A 24,622-nucleotide genomic window follows, 5' to 3' on the forward strand; every position below is an offset into this window, starting at 1 on the left:
TGCACCTTGTCATGCTCCATCATTATCTTTCCGGCTTTAATATGGTGTCCCAGGAATGACACCTCCTCCTGTCCGAACGAGCACTTCTCTTGCTTCACATAAAGCTCGTTCTCTCGTAAGACCTGGAACACCTGTCTCAAATGCTCCACATGATCTTGTAAGTTGTCGCTATACACGACGATATCGTCGACATAGACGACTACAAATTTATCAAGGAAGGGCCGGAAAATCTTATTCATCAAGGTGCAAAAAGTAGCAGGGGCGTTGGTGAGTCCAAAAGGCATCACCAAGAACTCATAAGAACCATACCTGGTCACGCATGATGTCTTCGCCTCGTCCCCTTCGGCGATGCGCACCTGTCAATACCCCGATCGCAGGTCCAACTTGGAGAAGTACCGTGCTTTGCCGAGTCGATCGAACAAATCAGCGACTAACGGGATTGGATACTTGTTCTTGACAGTGATCTTGTTGAGAGCCCGATAGTCAATGCACATTTGCAAGCTGCCACCATGCTTGCGTTGAAACAACACTGGTGCTCCAAATGGTGCCTTTGAGGGCCTAATGAACCCTGCTTCCAGCAGCTCCTTCAATTGCTTCCTCAATTCCTCGAGCTCTGGTGGGGCCATGCGGTATGGTGCCATGGCTGGAGGCTTGGTCCCTGGCTCCAGCTCAATCTCGTGACCCACCTCCCTTCTAGGAGGTAGTCTTTTCGGTAGCTCCGGAGGCATCACATCCATATACTCTACAAGGACTCCGGAGATTTCTGATGGAACCTCTTTCCCATGGGGCTCCTCTTCCTCCACTAATGCAACCAAGAAAGTCTCTTGTCCCTTTTTGATCCCCCTGGACACCTGGATTGCTGAGATTGTCTTGGCTTCGACTTCTTCTCGTGTGACAGGAACGGACCATGACCCTTGATCCCTTTTGATCATAATTGACCCGTCCGCTTCAAAAGAAAAGGGCCTTACTGTGTCGATGAACTCAAGTCCCAACACCAAAGAGAAGTCGTCCATATGCACGACTGTGAGATTTATGGTGCCACTCCATTGTCCCAAACAAATAGGCACCTTGTGCGCCACACCAAGGATAGGAACGGGCGAGGTGTTGACTGTCTTGATCCTCCCCGGTTCCTTGGTGTACTTGATTCCCAACTTCATTACTTCCTTCTCCGTAATGAAGTTGTGTGAGGCACCACAGTTCACGAGTGCCTTAGAAGCTCTCCCATTCACTAATGTATCAACAAACATAAGTGAGCCCTTCGGGCGAGGTAGCGTGCTTACCTTGACCACTTCGGCGCTCTCCTCAACTTTTGGTGTGGCCCGTACGCTACTAAAGAGGCGCAACGACCCCATTTGTGCATCGTCCCCCGACGATTCACCGCCCGAAGCTATGATGGCGCTGAGCTTCTGCCTCCCAGGGAAATCCCTTGCCCAGTGCGGCCCTCCGCACAAGTAACAGCCCCTGTTGTTGGGCTTGTCTGGTGAAGAAGAAGACGACGATGATCCCTTTGCCTTGTCCTTTTTCACCGTCTTGTTGCTACTGGTGCTGCTTCGATCGGTGGGCTTGGCTCCCCCACCTTTTCCCTTGCTGCCGTTGCTGCGCCCTTCCTTCCTTGTGTCCTTGTAATCAACCAAGGACTCTGCAGCTGCGATGGCCTCAGCAAGTGTTTGAACGTTCCTCCTTTCTACCTCTTGTTGAGCCCATCGTTGCAACCCTCCAATGAAATATATAAGTTGTGTAGCCTCCGGCAAATCATCAACTTCGAGCACGAGGGTTGTAAATTGCTTGATGTACTCCTTGATGGTGTTGCTATGCTTGAGTTCACGCAGCTTCATCATGGAGACCTTGGCTGCGTCATGCGGGCGGAATTGCTTCTTGAAATCTTCCTTGAATTGGTCCCATGTTCGGATGGAACATGAACCACTCTTGATGTCTTGTTCACGCCTTCTCCACCACAGAATGGCATCATCTCCGAGATACATGGTGGCAGCATTAATCTTGGGAGCATCCTCCTCCAAGTGCACAGCCTCAAAGTATCGCTCCATGCTCCATAGGAAGTTGTCAATTTCCCGAGCATCCCTTTTTCCATGATACTTTGGAGGCTTGGGGATTTCCACCTTAGGACCGGCTTGAATGGTGGCGCCCCCAGTTACCGCAGCCCTTTTTAGCAACGTGAGTTCCTCCTTGAGGAGCTCATTCTCCTTCTTCAAAGCAAGGAGTTCCCCCGTGAACTCCTCACGCATTTTCGCCATCTCGCCCATCATCTTCTCAAAAGCCTGATCAGCGAAGGATTGAGCATCAAGGGATACCTCCTCTAGACGATTGTCTAGTTCCCCTAATTGCCCTTTGAGCGTAATAACTTCATTCTCGACCTTGCCGACAGAATCCGTCATGTCGCAAGCAGCAACTTCGGCTTTGGCCGATCTCTCATCAACTTTATTCACTCGCTTCTCAAGCTTTTGGACAGCTTGAATGAGAGCCTCAGGCACATAGCCCTCGGTTGTTTATGAAGCACTAGCGTCCTTGCCGTCCTTGCTCTTTGCCATTTTTCCTCCTTCGCTCACAACTTGCTAACAAAGCTCGACAGCACTATAGTCCCCCGCGACAGTAGCTGCTCTGATACCACGTTGTCACGTGCTGACTAATCCCCCTAGTCTTATGCACGCTACCCTACTAACTTCCCTCCCTCGGATGCTAGTTAAGGCTTAACCCCGAAATGCTTTTAAGCACGAGTGTGCAACGGAAGTTAAGGAATGTTGAAAACACAAGAGAATATGAATTTTGAATGCTTTGATGCTTGAGAAAGAGTGTTTACAAGTGTTCCTAAGATGCCTCCAAATAAAGGTCAAGTCCCCTATTTATAGTGTTCTAAGCATGGCCTAGAACCTTCACTAACCTCCTCAAATGGAGGGTTCTAGATCTAATCTTTTCTAGAGTATTCTATACATTTCTTTAGTACATTCCCTCTATGTACAAGGCTCTAGAATTATATACACAACTCTAGTATTTACAAATGATTCAAGGATGTCCTAGGAGGTTCTAGAAGCTTCCGGATGCATCTCGAGTCTCCTTGAGTATTCTGGAACCTTCTGGACTTCTCCTTCAAAATCTAACACCACCATGATGTTCATTGGGCCTAAAAATGGTGGACCCCCAATTTTGGGCTCAATCGGACTTCATTTGGGTCCCCAAATAGCCCATTATTGTGTTACTGTCACTTGGGTGTTCACTAGGGTGACAGCACTGGAGCAATATAAAGCTCTATAGGGGGAGGGTGTCTCTGGCCTAGCCAGCGCGCACCAAGAGCATTCCCCCTAGCCACGATTGTTGCCTACCGTCCAATGGCCCTAGTGAGGGGTGGAATGTGTGGGTCGTGACAGCATGCTCATATATGGAATATGGTATACAGTCCCTCAATCTCTGTAAAACAACAGGTAGGGGAGGGACTGACTACTAAATGGTGATGCCAAATTGTAAATAGATAGTACTAGATAGTAGAAGCAAACGATATGCTTCGTCGTTCAACCTATTTGATGTTTAATAATTTAGGTCACGAGTTTGTACCTACTGTATGTAGCTAGAATATTACTTGATATTTATCCTTAAGAGTACTTTCGTATAATTTTATAATGTCGCTGATAGACTTTAAGAAAATAAAGTAATAATAATGGCGACTAAAGTTGATTTAAGAGGTAGCTGACTATAAAATTCAATTAAGCATTTCAAAATGATCCTAAGTACACAAAGAAGAAATATATTGTAAGCATCAAATAAGAATTAAGAAAAACGTCTATCATAACTCATAAGTGATAAGTATGTCACAGAGTTGTGCAGTGATGTATAATCGAATAGTATTAAAAGGATTTTATTTTAAGTGAATTAATGAGGTTACTAATGAGTAATGACTGCTTAGCTTGTAAATCGTTACAGAGTAAAATTTTGGGGAGGTGATACACATAGACAACCACTTAGGGATTTGACAACTCTTCCCTTACCAAAAAAATTAAAAGAGAATTGTTGGGAAGGAAAAATTTAGGAGGTTTAGCGCCAAAGTGGTAATTAAGCGAAAATTTTCACAGTAACTTTTAGCTAAATTATTTTGGCGCCCATTTTTCATGAAAAAATTATTAGAATTTGCAATTAATCATAATCATATTTTAGAAGTTATTGCCAAACAAGATATATTCAGGCAAGAGCATTATTGATCTCGCCAACTTTCAAGCATCAATAGAGATAATCTATATGAAAAGGCATTGACAACTACAGTTACGAATTTGCCTACTTTCAAGCATCAGTTTAAGTAACTGATAAGCTTCTATTGCTAATCCAGCCTTAGATTAGCTTATTTTACATGTAATAAGGTCTGCTTGAGTTGAAAAGTTTCATATAATAAATGAAATGAAGTTTAGGAAAATAGTAACAGTAACATCTAAATGTAAATTGTAATGCCTATTAATTGCACCTGGGTCGACAAATGATGATTAACTAAATTAGGATTAATCATCTACTAAAATGGGTATAAAATTGTGGTTGTGTTCACCCAAAAAAAAAATAACAATTGTTTTAGTTTGTACGGAGTATCAGATTAATTATTTTAGTATCAATATGAGTATTGTTGGCATCATTTTTTCTATTTTAGTATCAATGTATCATACTATCATCTCAGTAATTTACAAATGAAACGAAGCAAGCTAGCCATGGCGATCGATTATTTGAGCGAGCTCTTAAATTACATGGCTTTGAAGAATAATTAGTTATAGGTCTCATCTTAATAACTTATCCGGAATTTTAAAATAAAACGCTTATTGGTTGCCATTGCATATCTTAAATAACCAATAAACAATTTCTTGGAATCTTGGTATATTATGTCATTATATATCCATATTTGATACTAAAAACATTACAGATAAACAAATTATTAAATATTTTACGTCACGGAGAGGGTAATAATTACCTTTTTTTTTTTTTTTTTTTTTTTTTTTTTGTGAATGGAATAGGGAGGGGTGATTTCATTAAATAATAATAAACATTCGGTACTTACAATCATCTCTTAAGATATTTAAATTCTCAATACAAGAATTAAACACCCCCTAAACTAATGGCATCGCTTCTGAAGTGCTCTTGAATAATTTTAGATGTCTTTACATCGTTCTTAACAGAGCTCTATTGATGTATAGTCATAAAAGTGATAAAACTTGATTGACCATCAAGATCTGCAAATTTGCAAGACGAATCTTCTAAACTACACCCCTATACCAACAGACCCGTAATTCCACAAATTTGCAACACGAATCTTCCAAATTTGTATCCCTGCACACACGAAAGACAAACAATACTAAACCCTACATGGAAAGATTGACTATAATCATCATACTGTTTGTGATCTTTATTGGCTAAAAACATTAAATTGAAGAAGAATTTGGGGCTTACCATCGATAAAATCAATGACAGCCACTAAGTTTTAATATGGTGGCTAGGTTTGAAGAGAGAGAATAGAGAAGTTTTTAGGGTTTGAAGGCTTCATCCATTGGCTAACAATTACTAAATTACAAATACTCCATCCGTTTTGCATTAGTTGCAACAGTAGGTTTGGCTCATAATTTAAGAAAATTATAGACTAGACTTATAGGCTTATAATATAAAGTATTGTTAGTAAGAGATAGAAATAATAATAATAATAAAAAAAAAAAAAAAAAAGTGTGGATGGGGTTGGTAGGAAAGAGAAATAATAAAATATTTGTGAAAATGGGGTTAGTGAGATAAATAAATTATAAAATAATGGTGGGTCCTTTCTAAGTATAGTAGTGTTGCAGCTAATATGAAACGGTCGAAAATGAAAAGTGTTGCAACTAATGCGAAACGGAGGGAGTAAACAATTACTAAAAATTACAAAAAAAAAAAAAAAAAAAAAAAAAAAAAAAAAAAAAAAACATGGCTACTGCTTCTTCTTCTTTGCAAGTTCGATTCTCACCTTCAATGGCAGGCTTTGCCCTTGCGATGTTAAATCATGTCGTTTTTACTGGTCACTTTCTTTGTCGTCTTTCAGTCAAATTAGTGGGAGAAATTTCAATCAGATTCGTCTAATGTAGAAGAAGGTTAACAATGGTGTGAATGTTGTCGTTTCTATAAAATTCAAATTTAAATTTCAAATGGAATTACAAAATGTTTCAAACAAAAATTTACAAAACCTTTGAAATGGGGCCAAAAATTTTAGCCAATAGAAATTGAGCAAATAACTTGTCTACATGGGGTACACATAGACTATACCTAATGTCTATGTATACCCTTTTCGTAAAATTTGATCCAAAGACGATGGTGTAGTTTGACAAATCTGGCTCTATCTCTAATTTTATTACAACGTTGTATAGCATCGATACATACAATTTCGTGCAACAACTGTTTTACTATTTCCAAAGTTCGAATGAAGATTCCATGAGTTTAGGTAAAGATTTTAAAAAAGAATCTTCTTGTAGCTAAAGTCAACCCTCCTGAGCTCAGATGCTGGGAAATGGGAATCAATAATTTTCTAAAGATTTGTTTTTTTTTTTTTTTTTTTTGAAGGAAGTACTTTCCTAAATGTTTAGATACTGCAAAACTACGAACTTCCATTGGTTTTGCTTGCATGTCCATGCACGTTAACTTTGAATAATATTGTGGTTTTTTACAACACCCCTTTTGTTTTTTATTTTCCTTGTTGGTTTAAATTATAACTGTCCCTAATTGAGCAGTGTGCTCTACTTCTTTAATCGAACATGCTCTACAATTTAGTATGAAGTATGATTACTTTGTTTAGGCAACACAAAGTCGGATGAAAACTTCAATTATAAATTAAACAATTGGGAGTAAATTATTTCTCTTTGAGTAAGGACGGCACATATTCGTTTAAATTTTTTTTTTTAATGCATTAAATTCATTCGTTTTTATTTTTAACTCTCTCTTAAGTTTTTGTTTTCAGTTTTCACAAAAAAAAAAAGTTTTGTTTTCAGTTTTCACATTGTCCCAATTTCTTTATGATGATGAAGTCAGTAATTCTTCATCATCTGATCTTTGTATCTTCGTATCGATCAGTCGATCAGATTTTACTTAGCTTATTGAGATTTTTTTTTTTTTTTTTTTGTTTTGTTTTTTTTTTTTTTTTTTTTTTTTTTTTTATGGTTGGGGATGCCTATTAAAGCTTTTTTTTCAACTCAAATAAGGCAAAGACTTATAATGTATATATGGGCGAACAATTATCTAGCGAGAGAGCATTCTAGATGTCAATCGATTCCATGTAATCGCTGACACCTTTCTAAGCATACATGACGTAATCATTAACTACGTGATTCTTAATTCGGAACAATGTAAATCATAATTAAAAACCTATAGCCTAAATATAAACAAGGAAAAGCACATCTATCCTCCTTCTAAAACATGGGGAGTTCATTAGTCAACGAGATTCCTCTAGCAATTTAGTTAGTAACAATTCCGACTAGCTTAGTGAAATCATTGTATATACTACACAATCACATTATTATTGGCTGTTACATTAAAGTACATGTATTTGATGATGATAACTTCGAAAATTTGTCAGAGTTAGGAATAATGCTGGTGTAGTGATAATGAATTTTCGATATAACAATCATAGAAAGTAGTGAAAAACAGACAAATATCCAGCATAAATTAATGCTTACAATAGATTTGCTTGATTTGCAGGTTACCTATCATTGATTTGATCACTAAATCGATGTAATTCTCTAATCCAAATTGCATACTTTAATTTGTGTTTAAGATTGGATGGAGCTATTAAAGTGAGGGTAGTGGAGAGTACGTGTTATGTAGCTCTATGAATTATTTAATTAATTGTCCGTTTTTCAATTCTTAGATCGAATTCTTACAAATTACAAATAAAATTAAGTAAACAAATACAAGTACTCCATATAATTAAGACATTGTTTTATTCATAGTATTTTACTTATCTTATACTTACCTCCGTTTTTTTTTTAATTGACATGTATTTATTTTTAAGAAGTTTATTTTTAATTGACACGTTTTCTTTTCGGGTAAGTTTTATACTTTGTATTTACTAGTCAACTTCACTTGCTTTATCATTCTCTCTCATTATCTTTCCTCTCTTTAATATGTGTGTCTAAATTAAATGCGTTAACTAAATAAAAATAGAGGAAGTGTTATTTTATCTAGCCACGCAAAAAACTCTGCTTTGAAAATCAAAGTGAATTATAGGTTGTTAGCTAATCCATTGACTAATTCAAGAAAAACAAAAATGAAAACTAGAGTTTTTCCAAAAAAAAAAAAAAATGAAAAGTAGACAAATTAAATTGAAAAGGAGAAAGTATTTACCTTTTCAAATTCGATCACCAAACTCATGCTCTAAAAGCACTAAGACCTTACTATATATAGGCATATAGCACTCCACTTTATAGGAAGAAAAAAAGACGCACCAAATTCAAAAATACAAAGTGTGGCCATGCCATACAACATGCATGATACACATGCCAACCAAACGACAAGTCTTTGGCAAATAATGGACCTAAAGTAGGCCTGGATTTGTATAAATGTGAATTTATTGTAAACCCAAAAAATTTACACAATGATATCATGCTTCCCATTTCGGGAACACGTGAGAACTCATACAGGGTTTTTCAACCATACTACTGCTACTAGTCTACTACTCGTCTACTCGTACCCTTTTTTTTTCTTTTTTTTTTTTTTGGAACTAATATTTATAAAAAAAAAAAAAAAAAAAAAAAAAAAAGGTTCATAAATTTTAGAGCATAGATAAACTATATTTGCAAGGTCAACAAGGGCCTAACTAGAAACTATACATAAATTTCAATGCGGGCACAACTACAATAAAGATAAGTAAAATGTACTACCTCCGTTTATTTTTATCTGCAACTTTTGTCATTTTAGTCCGCCAATAATTATGTGCAACTTTCTATTTTCTTTCTATTATTAGTAAACAAAAGCTCTAAAAATTACAAATTTGCCCTTACTTAAATATTCAGATTTTCTTAAAATTACCCTTATCTTACTTTAATCAAATTAATCTAAACTTAACCAAATTAACCTAATCTAATGACTCCCTCCATTTATTTCTCTGACTACCCCCAACTCCTTTCATTACTCACATTCCTAACCACCAAAAATTAATTTCTGATGGCTGGGCTTCCCATTATATTCTGGAGACTTCCTCTCTCCTGTTCGTCGCTATTTTCCTCCAACATTTGTCCCTAGATCTGACCTTCACACATAACATCTTACCACTTACGAGTCCCCAGCTACGAAATGGTGAACCTTGATCCTCTTCACGATGCTTTCATAGCCACCGACGACGTCGGCTAGGGTAATTTGATTGTATCCCTCATCAAATCCTTTGAAACTGGATCTCCGTTTCCTCGGCAATTCTACGAGTCTGGTGAGGCTGGGCCTTACTGCAGCTCCACCACCTACAAGGCTCTGGGTAAGGTCCTTGAAAGCTGTGACGAGGAGGAGCGTCTGAAGAAGGCTGAGGGGGTGGGGGAGTCCCGTGGCAAGAAATCTCTTGATTTCACTTCTGTACCTGTAGATCTGGTCTCTGACAGTGGTAAGGGCAGTTCCGTGGCCGGAAAAAAGCCCAGATCTAAGAAGGCTAGGCCACCCACGAAGATCTGGGCTAGAAGGAGGGCGACGTTGGTGGCGCGTAGACGGATGCGTGGGTTGCCAGTTGTGGAGTATGTTGTGTTGTCCGCTGATGACGAGCCTCAAGAGGAGGAGGCTTCGTTCACTCCTCCTAAGAAGGCTTGCACTTCATTGGAAGATGGTGAAGCGCAGGGCCCTCCTGTGCAAATCTGTGAGAGGCGGATAAACCCAAGGGTTCAACCCTCCAACTGATTGTTTGCGTAACGATTACTAACCTTACCTTGACTAATTTTTTATTTTTTGAGTCCCTTGCTTTTGATTTTTTGGATCGTATCTTGATTTGATCTGGTGGGTTGTTGGTATGTTGCTTATTTCTGATCTGGTGGTTTGTTGGCTATGTTGGCTTGTTTTCTGATCTGTTGGATACTTGGGTTGTTGGGTCAATTGAGTAAATTTCTCTAATACTAGGATTGTTGGTTGTCTGATTGTGTTGGGTTATTGTACCTTGTCCCTGGTTTCTGATTGTGGTGGCTTGTTCTTTGATAAGTCTGGATTATTGGATGTTTGGTTATGTTGAGCTCATTTCTCTGATATTCAGAGTGCTGCCTGTTTGGTTTTGTTAGGCTGTTGTATCTGTTGGTTGTGTTTACTGTTTTTGATACTAGGATTGTTGGTTGTCTGATTGTGTTGGGTTATTGTACCTTGTCCATGGTTTTTTTTTTTTTTTTTTTTTTTTATTGTGGTGGCTTGTTCTTTGATGAGTCCGGATTATTGGATGTTTGGTTATGTTGAGTTCATTTCTCTGATATTCAGAGTGCTGCCTGTTGTGGATTATTGACATCGTTTGCTAGTGATTGTTGTTGATTATTAGGTAGTTAGTCCCTTATTTGATGGATTATGTTGGTTGTGGGGATTTGATTAATGAATGATGAGGTTGTTGTGTTGTTGATGTTCATTATTGGCTACTCACTCCCTTACTGTTTTACAAATTTCTTAAAGGAGTCCCCTTTGATTAGCTTTTGTATCCTGGTTTGTATTGAGTCCCCTACTGTGGTTTGTTATTTACCTTATCCAAATCCACATGATGAAGGGACTCCATTGAATTTCACTAAGCACAAGTGTTTTGCTCCAACAATTTGCTTAATGTTGTTGTTGTTGAGGTAACCTTGTGCATTAGTGTTGTATTCAACAACGACATAAAAACCTTCTGATGGATTGAGTGCCCACATAAAAGCTGATTCTTTGTCATTCATATTCCATTCTAAATGTGGGTACAAAAGGACCATGCCTTGATCAAAAGACTTTACAACAGACTGCCTTACATGCTTGAATCATTGTAATGAACAAAATACACCTAACCACCAGGTGACTGAATAAAAAAAAAAAATAAAAAAAAAACAAAAAAAAACCAGAGTAACATAACTAAGTGGTTATGTGTGGTAGTCCATTCTCATTGATGTGATGAGTCCCCTAGTCTGCATCCACCTCCATATCTTCTGTTGCTTCTTCATTGCCTTGATTTGCTGGCCTAAACATAGTGTTTAGGTATTCCACAGCCTCCATCACTATTTCCTTCTGCACTTCTACTTTATCTGGTAGAATGCCAATATTTTCAAGTTTTTTTTTTGTTCATGTGGGGTATTTTGTACTTGTTCCCACCTTCTGCCTTGAGGATCTTCATCATGCATTTTTGCAAAGTTACCCAGATGTACTTGTTAACTTAGGGATTGAATGTGTCATAAGAGTCTCTCACCTTTTCAACTAGCTCATCTAAGTTTCTAGGAAAAGACTGATATTGCAAAGATTGAATAGACCTAAATAACCCTAAACCAAGCACATTCAAATCAAGTGACTGTGCTGGTTGAAAAACAAATTGAATGTTGAACCCATTTGTTGTTGTCGCTGCCATAAATTCTGCATCACTAGGAACTTGGTGAGGCCTTGCATTGTCCCATTGGATGACAACATTTTTTGCTAGACTTTCAGGCCACTTTGAGATGATTGCTGGAATGACCTTTGTCAGCAACATATCTTTAATCACTTCTCTGTTTACATTCTGGAGTGCCTTTGTTTCCAAAGTTCTTTTGGGTCTTTTTTTGCTTGATTTCTGTGCTACCTGCTGGACAGTAAATGGGAATATGCCATACTTCCCATCATGTAGGATTTCCCCATTTCTGTCATACAATGGCTTCCCAATAATTGCCATAAACATTGTCTTCAGCTTGAATCTTTTTTATTGCATTGCCATGTGTGGATCCTCCTCACTTGGAAGTAGATAAAACCTCCTCTTACCAGGGTTCAAACAAAACCACTTCTCATCTATGTGTATGACATGTTTCATGTCAACAAATGTGGGGTCCTCATTAATTGCAATTGGATTTATGTGTGACAAAATCCATCTGAGTCTGGCTACCTTATGATCAGATGTCAGTGCTGGCTTATTGCAGCATGTGTGTGTTCTTAGCCTTCCCCTTTTCTTCAAATTGTGGATAGTAGAATGACTTATCTTCAGTGCTCCTGCATAACTTCTTTCTGTCTGCCTTAAATGCAAAGGGACTGCCTGTAGAATTTCATCAGATATTTCCAGTGGCTTTCTCCCTACTCTGCCTAACTTCTTAGTCCTGACATCAATGAAGTCCCCTTTTGCCAACTATATTTTTATTTATGTGAAGATTCTTATGATGGTGGATTTGTGAACATTGAATTGAGATGATAAATGTTTCATGTGACCCCTTGGTAATCTTCCCTCATGCATTTTGACCAACATTGCATCAACAATTTGTCTTTTCTTGTGCATGGTTAGTTGCTTTTTGTCTGCCATTTGAGTCCCTTGATGAAGCTGTTGTTGCATTTGTGAGGAAGCAACCTCAACTTCTGTGTTTTGCTGTTGTTGTTCTCCTTCTTGGTTGTCTTCAATGTTTTCATCTTCAGATTCATAGTCCCATATGCCTGCATCTTGCATTTCTTCTTCATGGCCATACCACAATTCTGCCATATGTTCTTCATTTAGTATGTGATCAACATCGAAAAACACAACATCATCAAATTCTGCCATGTGTTTTTCTTCTTCAGCACATGTTGATGATGTAGGGGGCTGCTGATTTTTTTTGGAGTAGATGAAGGAAGCAGCTTGATGTGCAGGACTAATTTCAACTTAGCAGATTTTTTTTAGGTTTTAATGGGTAGTTAATGAGTAATTACTGCGAACTTAATGATGAATGAAGGCTTGGGTTGCCTTAATTGGATTCAGATTTGTGCTAGACACTTTGTTTTTGCTGGAAACTTAGACCCAGCTTGAAAACTTAATGATTGTAAAATTTAATGTGTAAGAATGGGAGCTGGTATTTATAGCCCTCTTAAATGAAGAATGAATGCTTTAAATGTTTAAAAAAAAAAACAAGGATGTGCTGTTATTTTTTTTAAAAATGGAGGGAACCAAAATTTTCACCGAAAATTCAACAAATTCGAATTTTTGGTGAAAATTTGGGGGGAAATCCACCCCATGTGGTTCTACCAATTTTTCCCACCAACAATGCAACATGGTGGCCCTACTTTCTCTCTCCTACATGCTTTAATTAAGTACACATCCTTTTCTTAATCTTTGTCCTTCAATCTTTTGCCTGGTGAACCGTTTTATGTGCCAAAGATGCACATAAAGGTTGTAGATGAAAACTAACTACTAGTAGAAAATTTTATTTGTACCATCAACGCTAGACCGCAATTTTTAAAACATGTGTTTGTTTATGGAAAAATAGTGAACTTAAGGAGGCATTAATAATGATGCATAAAGCATAATCATGCAAATTAAATAATCCATTTAATTTTGGTAGGTAAGAAAACTATCCTATAATAAGTGCGGAATGTTTCACAGATCAATTCGGCCTAGTAAATTTCTTAATTTACATATACATTTAGGGGTCGTTTGGTTGGCGTTTTTGGAATGGAATTAGAGTCCATTCCATCCATTTTATTGTTTGGTTAGACAAATGTAGGTATGGAATCTCATACCAAGGTTTTCTAATTCCACCCCATTCTCCTGGAATCTCATACTCACCTTATCCCCTAAGATTCACAATTAATTCTTTTAATGAATTGTAAAAACCATTCCAAAGAATAAACCAAGTAAGTTTAGACAAGTATGGGGTTTAGAATCCATACCTCCCTAATATGAGATTTCATATCAATCCATTCCAATTTAACGAACCAAACGACTTAGTAAGCTAGGTATGGAAGATTATTGCATGTTTCATATGAGTAATAAACTAATAAGGTATATGATCGATGATTTGATGTTGTTATTACAACATCATTTAATAGCTAGGTGGCTGGCTTACTATATTACTCCGTACTACAGTTGATGGTCGATGATGACGAACATTGTACATTAATGATGTTGGAAAGGCTTTAAGTTTCATGATGTCATTAAATTGTTGGAATTGAATATATGAAGTACGTATCTTCATTTTATATATAAATGCTAATTCATTCGTAGCATCTTCTTGTCTAGTACTTACTACATACTATGCTGGTGTATCATGAAATGGATCATTGGATCGGACATAGAAAACCATGATAGAAAAAACAAATTTAACAATTAAAAAAAAAAAAGGTTGTATATTGATGATGTTTGTAACGTTTAAAATCAACCCTTTTTCTAAAAAATTAAATTTATGTACAAGTAGTAAAAGTACTGCGTATGATTATTATTTTTATTTTTTTTGGTTTTGTTTTTGTGGTGCCATATAAGTAATTTGAGATGCTTTGTTAAAATAATTTAAGTGGCCTAAATGTATTTCTTTTATTACCATATCCTGATCCGGTCAATACATGTTTACATGTAAACTCTAATTAGATGAATTAAAAAACACTAGGGAGTAGTTAATATGTTGTTAAATTGTAAATATATATATATAAAAGCATAAAAAAAAAAGCGATGAAAAATTTCTCCGTATGTACTTTAAAATTCAAAGGAAAATATTACGTAGTTTAATTTATCAATTGTTATACGTTGTGTTTGACACTCTAGAGTTGTCCATGCCGTATTGATCAATGTTTACTACTTAAAATACAAGTGAAATAGTTGAACGAAAAAAGTTATACATATAGACAATTTTGATCAATTTAATTATCCTTTGGAATTGAATTTCTTGTTTAGATTTAGTAGGTTCAACTGTCTAAACTCTAAAGCTTTTATCACCACCTTTTATTCTTTTTTGTAATTTGGCGGATCGTATACGTAGCCGCACTATGCATGCATGAAAAATTCAAATTCAAAGTCATAAATGTCCATAAAAAGGGTCAAAGTTTAAGAATGTAGAAAAATTGACACTTGCTAATTAAATTAAATACCCTCGAAATTCAATATTCTAAGCAAATTAATTAAAATGTAAGTTGATTATTATGGTATCCTTGTTTTTTTTTTGTTTTGTTATGGATTATTAATTATATGAAAGCAACTTGGATAGTGAAAATGACAAATGAATATACAAATAATGGAGCAAGTAAACATCCAATTTTTCTACTTTTAAAAAATATATAAGGATGATATAGGACGTGATTTATGTAAGCTTTTTAAAATTATAAAATATATGAAAATAAGAGATTTTCCTCCTTCTCAATTAGGGGAAAAACATACTTAAAGTTGGGGTGATCGACCTCCAATTATGGAAGAAACCTCTATCTTAATTAGGCAATCTCAAAATGCCACCCTCACGAAAATTAAATAATCGCAATTAGCGTAATCTTTATAAAGTGGAAGGAGATCAAGCCAGCTACGGAGATCTCAACCCATTAAAAAAATTCAGCAATTTAAGGAAAATAAAAAATAATCTGTATTGTCAAATAAACCATCACAATACTCCAACTATAATAAGAATTTGTCGCATTTTCTCCCATATGATTCACTTGTTTTCTCATGGGTGGTGCTCCCTCCTTTGTCGTCTCAAGATTCTCAACTCCATCTCCTTGTTTAGTTGTTCTTTTAATGAGTTAACAAGTTTAAGACTTGTTCTTTAGACAAAGGTCCAAATAAAGTCTAAGATTCGATTACTACTAATGACGATTAAAAAATATGAAATAAGTCTAATACGAAGTACGACTCATTAATAAATTGTTTTCCTTGTAATTTAAGAAACATCTACTTGTGATTTCTAGATAAGAAGGAATGGTGAGGTCAAAGTCTAATCAACATAAGTGGGCCCATTGGATCTGAAGTAGTTGGTCTAAACCGGCCCACTTCATCAATTAAAAAGGAAAAGGGCATATATTGCAATTCCAAATTTAAAGTAGACAAACAACTTTAATTAAGCTTATAATTTATTGGATGAAAAGTCCCCATCTAAAATTCTATTTCTTCCAAAATTAATTTTTCACAAACTTTATAGTAAAGCGAAATTTTATTTCATTTTCTCAAGTTTTTTGGCAACAAATAAAGTCTTCCTACTTTTTTCTTTTCCTTGTGAAGTTTAAAAAGGGAAAGAAAAATAAAAAGTTGAAAATCTTTTCTTGATTGTCTCTTTCACCAAAAACATTCGATACTTTTCTTCACCTAACACTTTTTCTACATTTTCATTATTTTATGTAGGAATTTGGCAATTTTATGCTGACATGTATTTCGGATGATCAACTCCATTAAGTTAATACCCTTAAAAAGGATACGTAACTACTATTAAATGACAATCTTGATCTTCCGTGGGTATTAGATAATGTTTTTAATAGTTTGTGGATTTGGGTTTCCCGTGGACGTCAACATTTATGTAAACAAGATTTTGATCTCATATGAATCATCATATCATAAATACTAGTATCATGTCTTATAGAGCAACTTTTATCAATACATTATCCGATACATATTTTACATTACTCCGTAATAACTTAATAAAAATTATTACTCCCTATTACTTTTCTATATCAGATCAGATCACTAATCTCCGATTTCATCCTCGGCCCATTTATATCAACTATAACAATTATTAAGATTAGACTTTTATTGTGCATTCATCTCATTTTATACAAGTATTTTACAATATGCTAAAGTCAAATGAATAGGACGCACTATCATAAAACACGGGACAAATTCACGAGAAAATTATAAATGTAAGGCGTCCATGTCAATAAACAACATGCAACATTCACACACTGGGCTCAAGCTCCCTGCCCTCTCTCAGTCATTCTATTTCAAATGTTGTCGCAGACCACACGCACATTCATACACTAACGCCTGAGCATAGCAGCCCTGCCCCTGCCCCTCGTAACATGCTGAAAATTTATACGTTGGGGGTACTTTGGTCATTTCACATTAGACCTAATTACCTTATTTACACCAATAAAAATGAGTTAATTAGATTTTTTTTTTGGAAACGAAAAGTAATTAAATTAAAAATAACAAAAAAGTTGGGGCGTAAGACAGAAAAAGGGGAGAGTGGGTAATGGTAATGATGACCACCTTCCGCTTCTAGTGCTAGATTCCATGACCCCCCCCCCCCTCCTCTCTTTCCCGCTTTTTTTAATTGCACTTTTTAGTTTTTTTTATTAATTATTTTTATTTCTTATGAAAATTAATTCCTTCAATTCTTATAATTCTTGTTATTGATAATTTTACTACATGCAACGTTTTCAATATTTTCATACAATTGTCGATAAAACTTACTGCAAGAAATTTACTCGTTTTACGTCATAAAATGAGTATGGTTTAGGTAGCCAATGGAAAATATTGTAGTCAAATTATATAAACCTCATTTTGGTGCATTGAAATTATGTAGGTTATGATTGTTATTTTAATTTTGCACATATAATATCATTAGTCCACCTAATAACTCGATAACCTTTTAGTTTAGTATTACTTGTTGATTATAACCTACTTTGCATTGTTTGTACCTATAATTTCAACAATCTACTTGAGGATTTTAAATTATTTTTTTCTAAAACCAAAGTTTAGGTCATAAAATGTTATTTAATATTGTTCGTAACGTCTAGATTTTATTTCACGAAAATAATTGAAGATCGATTCTCAATAGGCTAGTTTTGACAGCTTAATTACTTTATTGTGTGTTATCGGGATATCAGTTGAATGCATGTGCCACACATATAGTGTTTAAAAATCCGTTCACAATACGCGGTAGAACTAAACAAAGAAAGCATATTCAACACTCCTACACACATGCGATTTTGTTCTGATATTTTAAAAAAACATTTTATTGCATATTATCGGAAAATTAGTTGAGCACATGTATCGCGCATACAATGTTCGTAATTCTTATTCACAATCTACATGAGATTTAAACAAATTACCCAGATGCAACACTTCCCCAAGCATGCGATCTTCTTCCATAATTTTAAAGAATTCACTCCATATCTCCCAATTAACCTTCAACTAAATCAGGAATACATACATAAAAATTAAAATTGGCAAACTCTATTACCTTAATCACTAAATTTAATTATAGATAATAACAATATCAATATTAATATGGAGTAAGTAATAAACCATCATAATCACCAAAAATACCATCATCATATAATTCAAAAAAAAAACTTCCCAGAAACCACCACTCTTCAGTTTCTCTCTCCTCCACCTCTTTTTCTGCAGAAAACTTTGTTTAATTTTCCTGGCATTTTCTCTTTGTTTATCATCTTAAATTACCCACCAAAAATTTAATAATTCTGAATATTTTTCTGTCTTGATTTCTGCAAAATTTCATAAATCCCCCTTAATTTTCTCTCTCTTCCGCCATGGACGGCAACGAGTCTTTCTCTTTCCCTTTCTTCTTTCTCTCTCCTCATTAATTTCTCTGTTTTCTCTAAATTTCATGTAGTATTAAATTCAATTGAATCCCCCATTTTTTTCCCACGACCTAAGAAATCAAATCAAAATCAAAGTAAATTAATTACAGTAATTTATTTATTCAGAGATGCAAAACCCTTCACCTGAATCAGCTGGATGATATGACTCAAATTGTAGTATTTCTACTATCACTGCAATTTTCTCACTCTAATTTGAATTGGGAAATTAGGGTTTTTAATTTAATGGGGTGTGGAACTTCAAAAGCTGAAGATCTACCATTGGTAAGTTTTTGTAGAGAGAGAAAAGATTTGATTAAATCTGCTTCAAATCATCGTTTTGCTCTTGCTGCTGCTCATATTGCTTATTTTCGTCAATTGAAAGATGTGGGTGATTCCCTTTGTAAATTTGTTGAAGAAGAATTGATTCTCTCTGCTTTTAACTCTTCATCTTCTTCACCTTCTTCGCCTTCTTCTCTCTCCTCCCCTGTTCTTACGCTTCCTTCTGATGAACCCAAGAAGAAGCCGAAGAAGGGGTTTCATACTAGCAATAAGAAGGTGAAATCCAAGAAAGGGTCTTCTTCTTCGACCTCGATTTCTCATAATTTGAGAGGGGTTGATGGTAATGATCAGAATTCTCATTTGCATTTATCTGATGATGAAGATGATGATGGTTTAGAGAAGGATGATATCGGTTCGTCTTTTGATCACCGGCATTCAAATTCCGGGCATTTGGATATTGATGATGATGATGAAGATGAAGAGGATGAAGATGAACATGAACATGATTTGAAGAGAGAGAAAATGAAGAAGAAAGGAGGAGAGAGAAAGAGGGTTGAATCTCCTCAACCTGGGATTTCTTACATTCCTGATTCTGAGTTTTCTGGTATTGCTAGTAATTATCCTTACCCTTTTGATTATTCTTATGTTACTGGTAATATTAATAATAGTAATAATCATCCTTATTATCAACCTCCTCAAAATGTTGATAATGCTGGTATTCCACCTTATTATTATACAAATCCTAATGTTGGTTCATATTACCCTGATAATGGTTATAGTAGTTATGATTATAATGGTGGAAATTATAATTATAATGGTGGGAGTAATTCGTATGGTACAACAACGTCATATACAACTTACTATATGAAGAAATCTTCAACTAGGATTCCTTCCGTTATTTACGAGGAGCCTAAGCAGAATCCGGTGTATGCTTACTCTGAGTATAATGGTCAGTCGAGTTATTCGAATTACTCGAATTTCGGGTTTAGTACGAATTCGGAGAGTAGGGGGAGCAGTGTGCCACAACAGCCACAGCCACAGCCACGGCGGCCTCCAACACCGCCTTCGCCTAAGGTGTCAGCCTGGGATTATTTTAACCCGTTTGAGACTGTGGAGGGTGGGGGTTATTTGGGTTATTTTGGTCAGAATCCGGGTTATGGGTTGGGGTCGAACTCCAGTAGTCCTGATTCGAGGGAGGTAAGGGAGAGGGAAGGGATTCCAGAGTTGGAAGAGGAAACTGAGAGTGAAGTCAGTAAGGAGCCTTATTACTATGATAAGAAGAAAGTGCAAGAAGAGTTTAGTTTTCCCAAAAGTAAGAATAAAACAGTTCAATTTGAGGATGGGAAGGGAAAGAGTAGGAAGAGTAGTGGTAATTTTGGTGAGGGTACTTCGAAGGGGGCGAGGGCGAGGGTGCCTTTGCAGCATCCTCAAAGGGAGGAGCCGCAACCGGAGGAAGCTGTAGAAGTAGAGAAGGAGGCAGAGATAGTTGAGGTTAGAGATGTGAAGGGGAGAAGCAGCATTAGTAGTCCTGAAACTGAGACTAGCATTTCCACTAGTATAGAGGATGTGTCTGTTAAGAAGAGAGGGGTGAGCTTTGATGTTGGAGGGAGTGGAAATGGAGGCGGAGGAGGACCTTCGTCTCTTGATATTGAATCATCTAAGCCAAGTAGCTCCACAATGTTGTCAACCAATGGCACCCGTGATCTTAGAGAAGTTGTAAGGGAAATCAAAGATGAATTTGTGGCTGCTACTGATTATGGGAAAGAGGTCTCTGTGTTGCTTGAAGTGGGGAAAGAGCCATACAAGTCTCGCTCCTCCTTTTTGAAAGGTATGAGAACTCAATTACTCTTTCTACTCATTACTGTTAAAATGTCTCTTGTTAATTCTCTATGTAAACAGCTTGTTTTATTTATGGGTTCTTGTGCTATCATTTTGTTTGTGTTTTGGCTTGTAATTGTCAATTGTGTTCTGCACTGGTCCTTGTGATGGAAGTAATTAAAATTAAGAGGAAGAGAATTATTTGCGCTTACTTGGGGCTGCATCGCTAGGAATTTACCAAGAGGAAATTTGATAAAATGTGTACAGTTTGGTTCTACCACACAAAAATTTTAGTGCTCACTATCCTCATCTCTTTACAAATTAATTTCCCAGTTATTGTGAGCTTAGTCGGGAGCCAGGAGTGAATTTACTTTTCTGAATATGATAACTATACATGCAATGGATGCAATGTCCATATTTTTTTGGTAAATTATCCAATTGGATTAGTTATTTCTTTGCTAATAAGGAAATATACTTGTCTTTACAGTGATTTTGGCCAGGGTCTGCTCTACATCACTGTCATCTTCGTATTCTCCATCTTCCCTGCCTGGAGGATATCCTGGGAATGCTGATGAGGATTTTGACTCTCACAGCCTGGCATCAGCTCTGGAAAAGCTATATATGTGGGAGAAGAAACTATACAAGGAAGTCAAGGTATGCGTTTGATGTATATTCTCTACTTGTCTTGGCATGGTGGCTGTATTTCTCATTGTTTTACAGTTCACTCTCTCTTCTCATGCCTTGCCCTGTCTTTAAGAACTGTGTATCCGTGCATGAGTTAATTTGTCATTTCGTACAACAGGTGGAAACACAAACTGTAAAAAAAAGTAGGGGTCTCTAGCTTTTACAAAACGTTTCTATAAACTGACTAGGATCTCACTGTTTGGTTTTGAAGATTATAACTAGTCAGGCTAGACAAAAGTCCATGTAGATTTATTAACAATTTTGCTGTCCTGTCTCAAATTTCTTGTTTTTCATTACTTTGCAAAGCTTTTCCAATGTTTACTGTAGGGTTTTTGACTAGTAATGGTGTCTTAGATTAGTCGGACATCAGTTGTGTCTTCCTTGCAACATTTACTTCAATAGGTTTTGATTCATGCTATTGTGTTTCAAATGTTTACACTGTTTTCTCCTATTACATTCTTGTTTGAGAAATCTGCGCACTGTAATTTGGAAATTTTAGTACACTTTTGTTACATTCTTGCTCAATTTGTTTAGGGCGTTGTGCTGGTTTTAGGATGAGGAGAGGCTTAGGGTTCTGTATGAGAAGCAGTGCAAAAAGCTGAAAACTCTGGATGATCAAGGTGCGGAGATTAGCAAGATTGAAGCTACTCAGGCTTCAATAAGAAAGATGCTGACCAGGCTTAATGTCAGCGTCAGAGCTGTAGATTATGTATCCCGCAGGATACACAAATTGAGGGATGAAGAATTGCAGCCTAGAATGAAGGAATTGATTTATGGGTACGAAATTCTTTTCTTTGATGTTTACTTTGTACCTATTCATGCTGTTTGTGAGAATTGTGACTGATTATGCATGGTGCTTTTAGCATGTGTTAAATTTATTGTATTTGTTAGTCAGAGGTTGGTTATATTTGATATTCAGTCTCTCTATTGCTTATTTTATTTTTTTATTTCCTATTATCCTCTCCCAAGGGGTTTAGCAGGCAAGTCATGCATACGTCATGTTTTCTTAATTTTGTAGATAATTTTTCCCAATGCTGGTGTCACTTAATATTTGTAGGTTGTGTTCTTGAATTTATATCCGTTATAAGATAGTGGACTCTTGATGAAGAATGCTAGTGATATTTTAAAATATTGATAGGAATTTGGAATTTTAATCATTACTTTCGTATTTCACTTAATATTGACTACTGTTTCCCATGCTTCCGTGGCAATCTTTAGGTTTTACCTCTAGAGATTATATTATTGTGTAGGCTAGGAATGTTTATATTGTTAACAGGTTGTAGCTTTAGAACTTATTTGATCCACCTTGTTGATTTTTGTCAATCTTGTAATTCCATATTGTTCTTATAAATAACACTGTATTGAGTATAATTAGCCCACTGCTTTCCTGCAGATTGAGAAAGATGTGGAAGCTGATGCTTAAGTGTCACCAGAAGCAATTCCAAGCTATCCTAGAAAGTAAAACCCGTGCACTAAAAGCAAATACCGGAATGAGAAAAGATTCAAGTGTGAGGGCTACAATTCAGCTTGAAGCAGAACTATTAAAATGGTGTCATCGATTTAACAACTGGGTTGATATGCAAAGGTCCTATGCCGAGACTTTAAATGGCTGGCTTGAAAAGTGTATTCATTATGAACCTGAAGTGACCGCAGACGGTGTCATCCCTTTTTCTCCTTCCCGAATTGGTGCCCCGCCAGTGTTTGTAATATGCCATGACTGGAAACAAGCTATGGAAAGAGTATCAGGATCGGAGGTACAAACGGCAATGAACGATTTTGCTACAAGCTTGCATCAATTGTGGGAGCGGCAAGATGAAGAGCAACGTCGAAGGGTGAAAGCAGAGAACATGTACAAAGATTTTGAAAAACAAATCCGAGGCATTAAAATGAACAGGCAAAGAAGGGGACATGATCACGATGATGCCTTGTCAGACAAGAATAGTCTCTCAATGATTGCTTCTGAAAGTGGGATTTCCCCCCTCGATGATCTAAAGGTGGATTTAGACTCAATGAGACAGAGAGTAAGGGAAGAGAGAGCAGGCCACAAGGAAGCTGTTAAACTAGTCCATGATGCAGTATCTCGCTCCATACAAGCTGGTTTGATTCCGATTTTTGAGTCGCTGGAGAGTTTTACTTCAGAAGCTTCGAAAGCTTTTGATGATGTCAGGTTAGAACATGGCAGTAGTTCATGAGAAATCATGTACCTTTGTCCTTAATTAAAATAGTTGGATTAGGTTAGAAGTAGAAAGACGAACATAGACCTTAGGCAATGGAGTAAATCGATAGTACAGCAACTGATTACTGCTAGGTTTCCGGAAGTTGCAGGAGTTTGTTGTGAGTCTGATATCTGCTTCTGCAACAGCTTAGAGGTAGCAACTTGTACAGAATTTTGTCTATTAATTTCATTCGTTCAGATCGAAGAACTAGTGTCAGATATGAAGCAGTGAAGGAATATATTAGCTTGCCAATTGTCAAATATGTAAACATTATATTGGTCCATGGTCTAATTAGTGTTTAATCTTCCATCTGAGCCATTTAAGATTAGACTACGAAGTACAGTGTGCATCTCAGTGTTACTTTTTACTTGTGTAGCGGCAGCATCTTTGTTTGTTCTAGTAAGCATCTGGTGGTGGTGTGTCATTTGTTGGAGGCGGCGGCAGGCCTGATGTTTTCAAAACTCTCTTTTGTTGAGTGCTATAGATGAGACATTGATGATCATAGTTTGAAAATTGAATATATTTAGAAAATTCAGGCGAGAAAAAAAAAATTAGTACTATTTAGTAATTGTAAAACAATCAATTATTTGAATATATCAACAAAATCATTTGAATTATTCAGCTAATGATTCGAACCAAAATAAAAAATTTAAGCTTAACAGTTGGTTCATGCTAACCATGCCCACCAGCAAACTCTTACATATACCCTGTCACCCTGATACAGCAACCCTTCCTAAATACACCATACATTCTCTACCAAGGGCACAAATTTGATGACATTCACTACCAAGGGCACAAATTATTCTTCTTAAGGTGTGAATGTCATCAAATTTACAATATTCACTTACCCTAATAGTAGTATATATATGATGCATATCTCAACCACGTTTCGAAAATTATCAAACATCTAATTTTGAGGCAACCTTGAACGGATAAGAAAGACAAGAATGTGTTCGTTGTTTTGCTGGTCCTTTATTAAAAACATTTGAAACAAAACTTCCTTGGGTTTTTTTTTTTATATATAGCAATACACATCACCGTGCATCAAAAAGCTCCCATACTAAAACCTCCATAATTACTCCATATACTTCACCAACAATAGATTATATAGCATACCCTAATCATATGGATCCTTGTAGAGAGAAATATGTACATAATTGTACTCTAGCCTCAATCAATAACTTTATAATAAAGGCGAAACCAGAAATGACACTTGTCATTTTCTG

The 24,622-nt window shown here is 36.3% G+C and overlaps 2 protein-coding genes across 2 annotated transcripts; one reads left to right on the plus strand and one right to left on the minus strand.

The window, feature by feature from the left end:
• Window positions 1-359: 359 nt before the first annotated feature.
• Window positions 360-2,393, minus strand: LOC110709589. Its single transcript, XM_021887803.1, has one exon. The coding sequence runs from the start codon at window positions 2,391-2,393 to the stop codon at window positions 360-362; it is 2,034 nt and encodes a 677-aa protein (XP_021743495.1).
• A 15,490-nt stretch (window positions 2,394-17,883) lies between these two features.
• Window positions 17,884-23,719, plus strand: LOC110709766. Its single transcript, XM_021888006.1, has 4 exons — window positions 17,884-20,506; window positions 20,984-21,150; window positions 21,734-21,957; window positions 22,574-23,719. The coding sequence occupies exons 1-4, from the start codon at window positions 18,562-18,564 to the stop codon at window positions 23,370-23,372; spliced, it is 3,135 nt and encodes a 1,044-aa protein (XP_021743698.1). The 5' UTR covers window positions 17,884-18,561; the 3' UTR covers window positions 23,373-23,719.
• Window positions 23,720-24,622: the final 903 nt, after the last annotated feature.

This window comes from Chenopodium quinoa, unplaced genomic scaffold (genome assembly GCF_001683475.1).
Source record: "Chenopodium quinoa cultivar QQ74 unplaced genomic scaffold, ASM168347v1, whole genome shotgun sequence".
Classification (NCBI taxonomy): domain Eukaryota; kingdom Viridiplantae; phylum Streptophyta; class Magnoliopsida; order Caryophyllales; family Amaranthaceae; genus Chenopodium; species Chenopodium quinoa.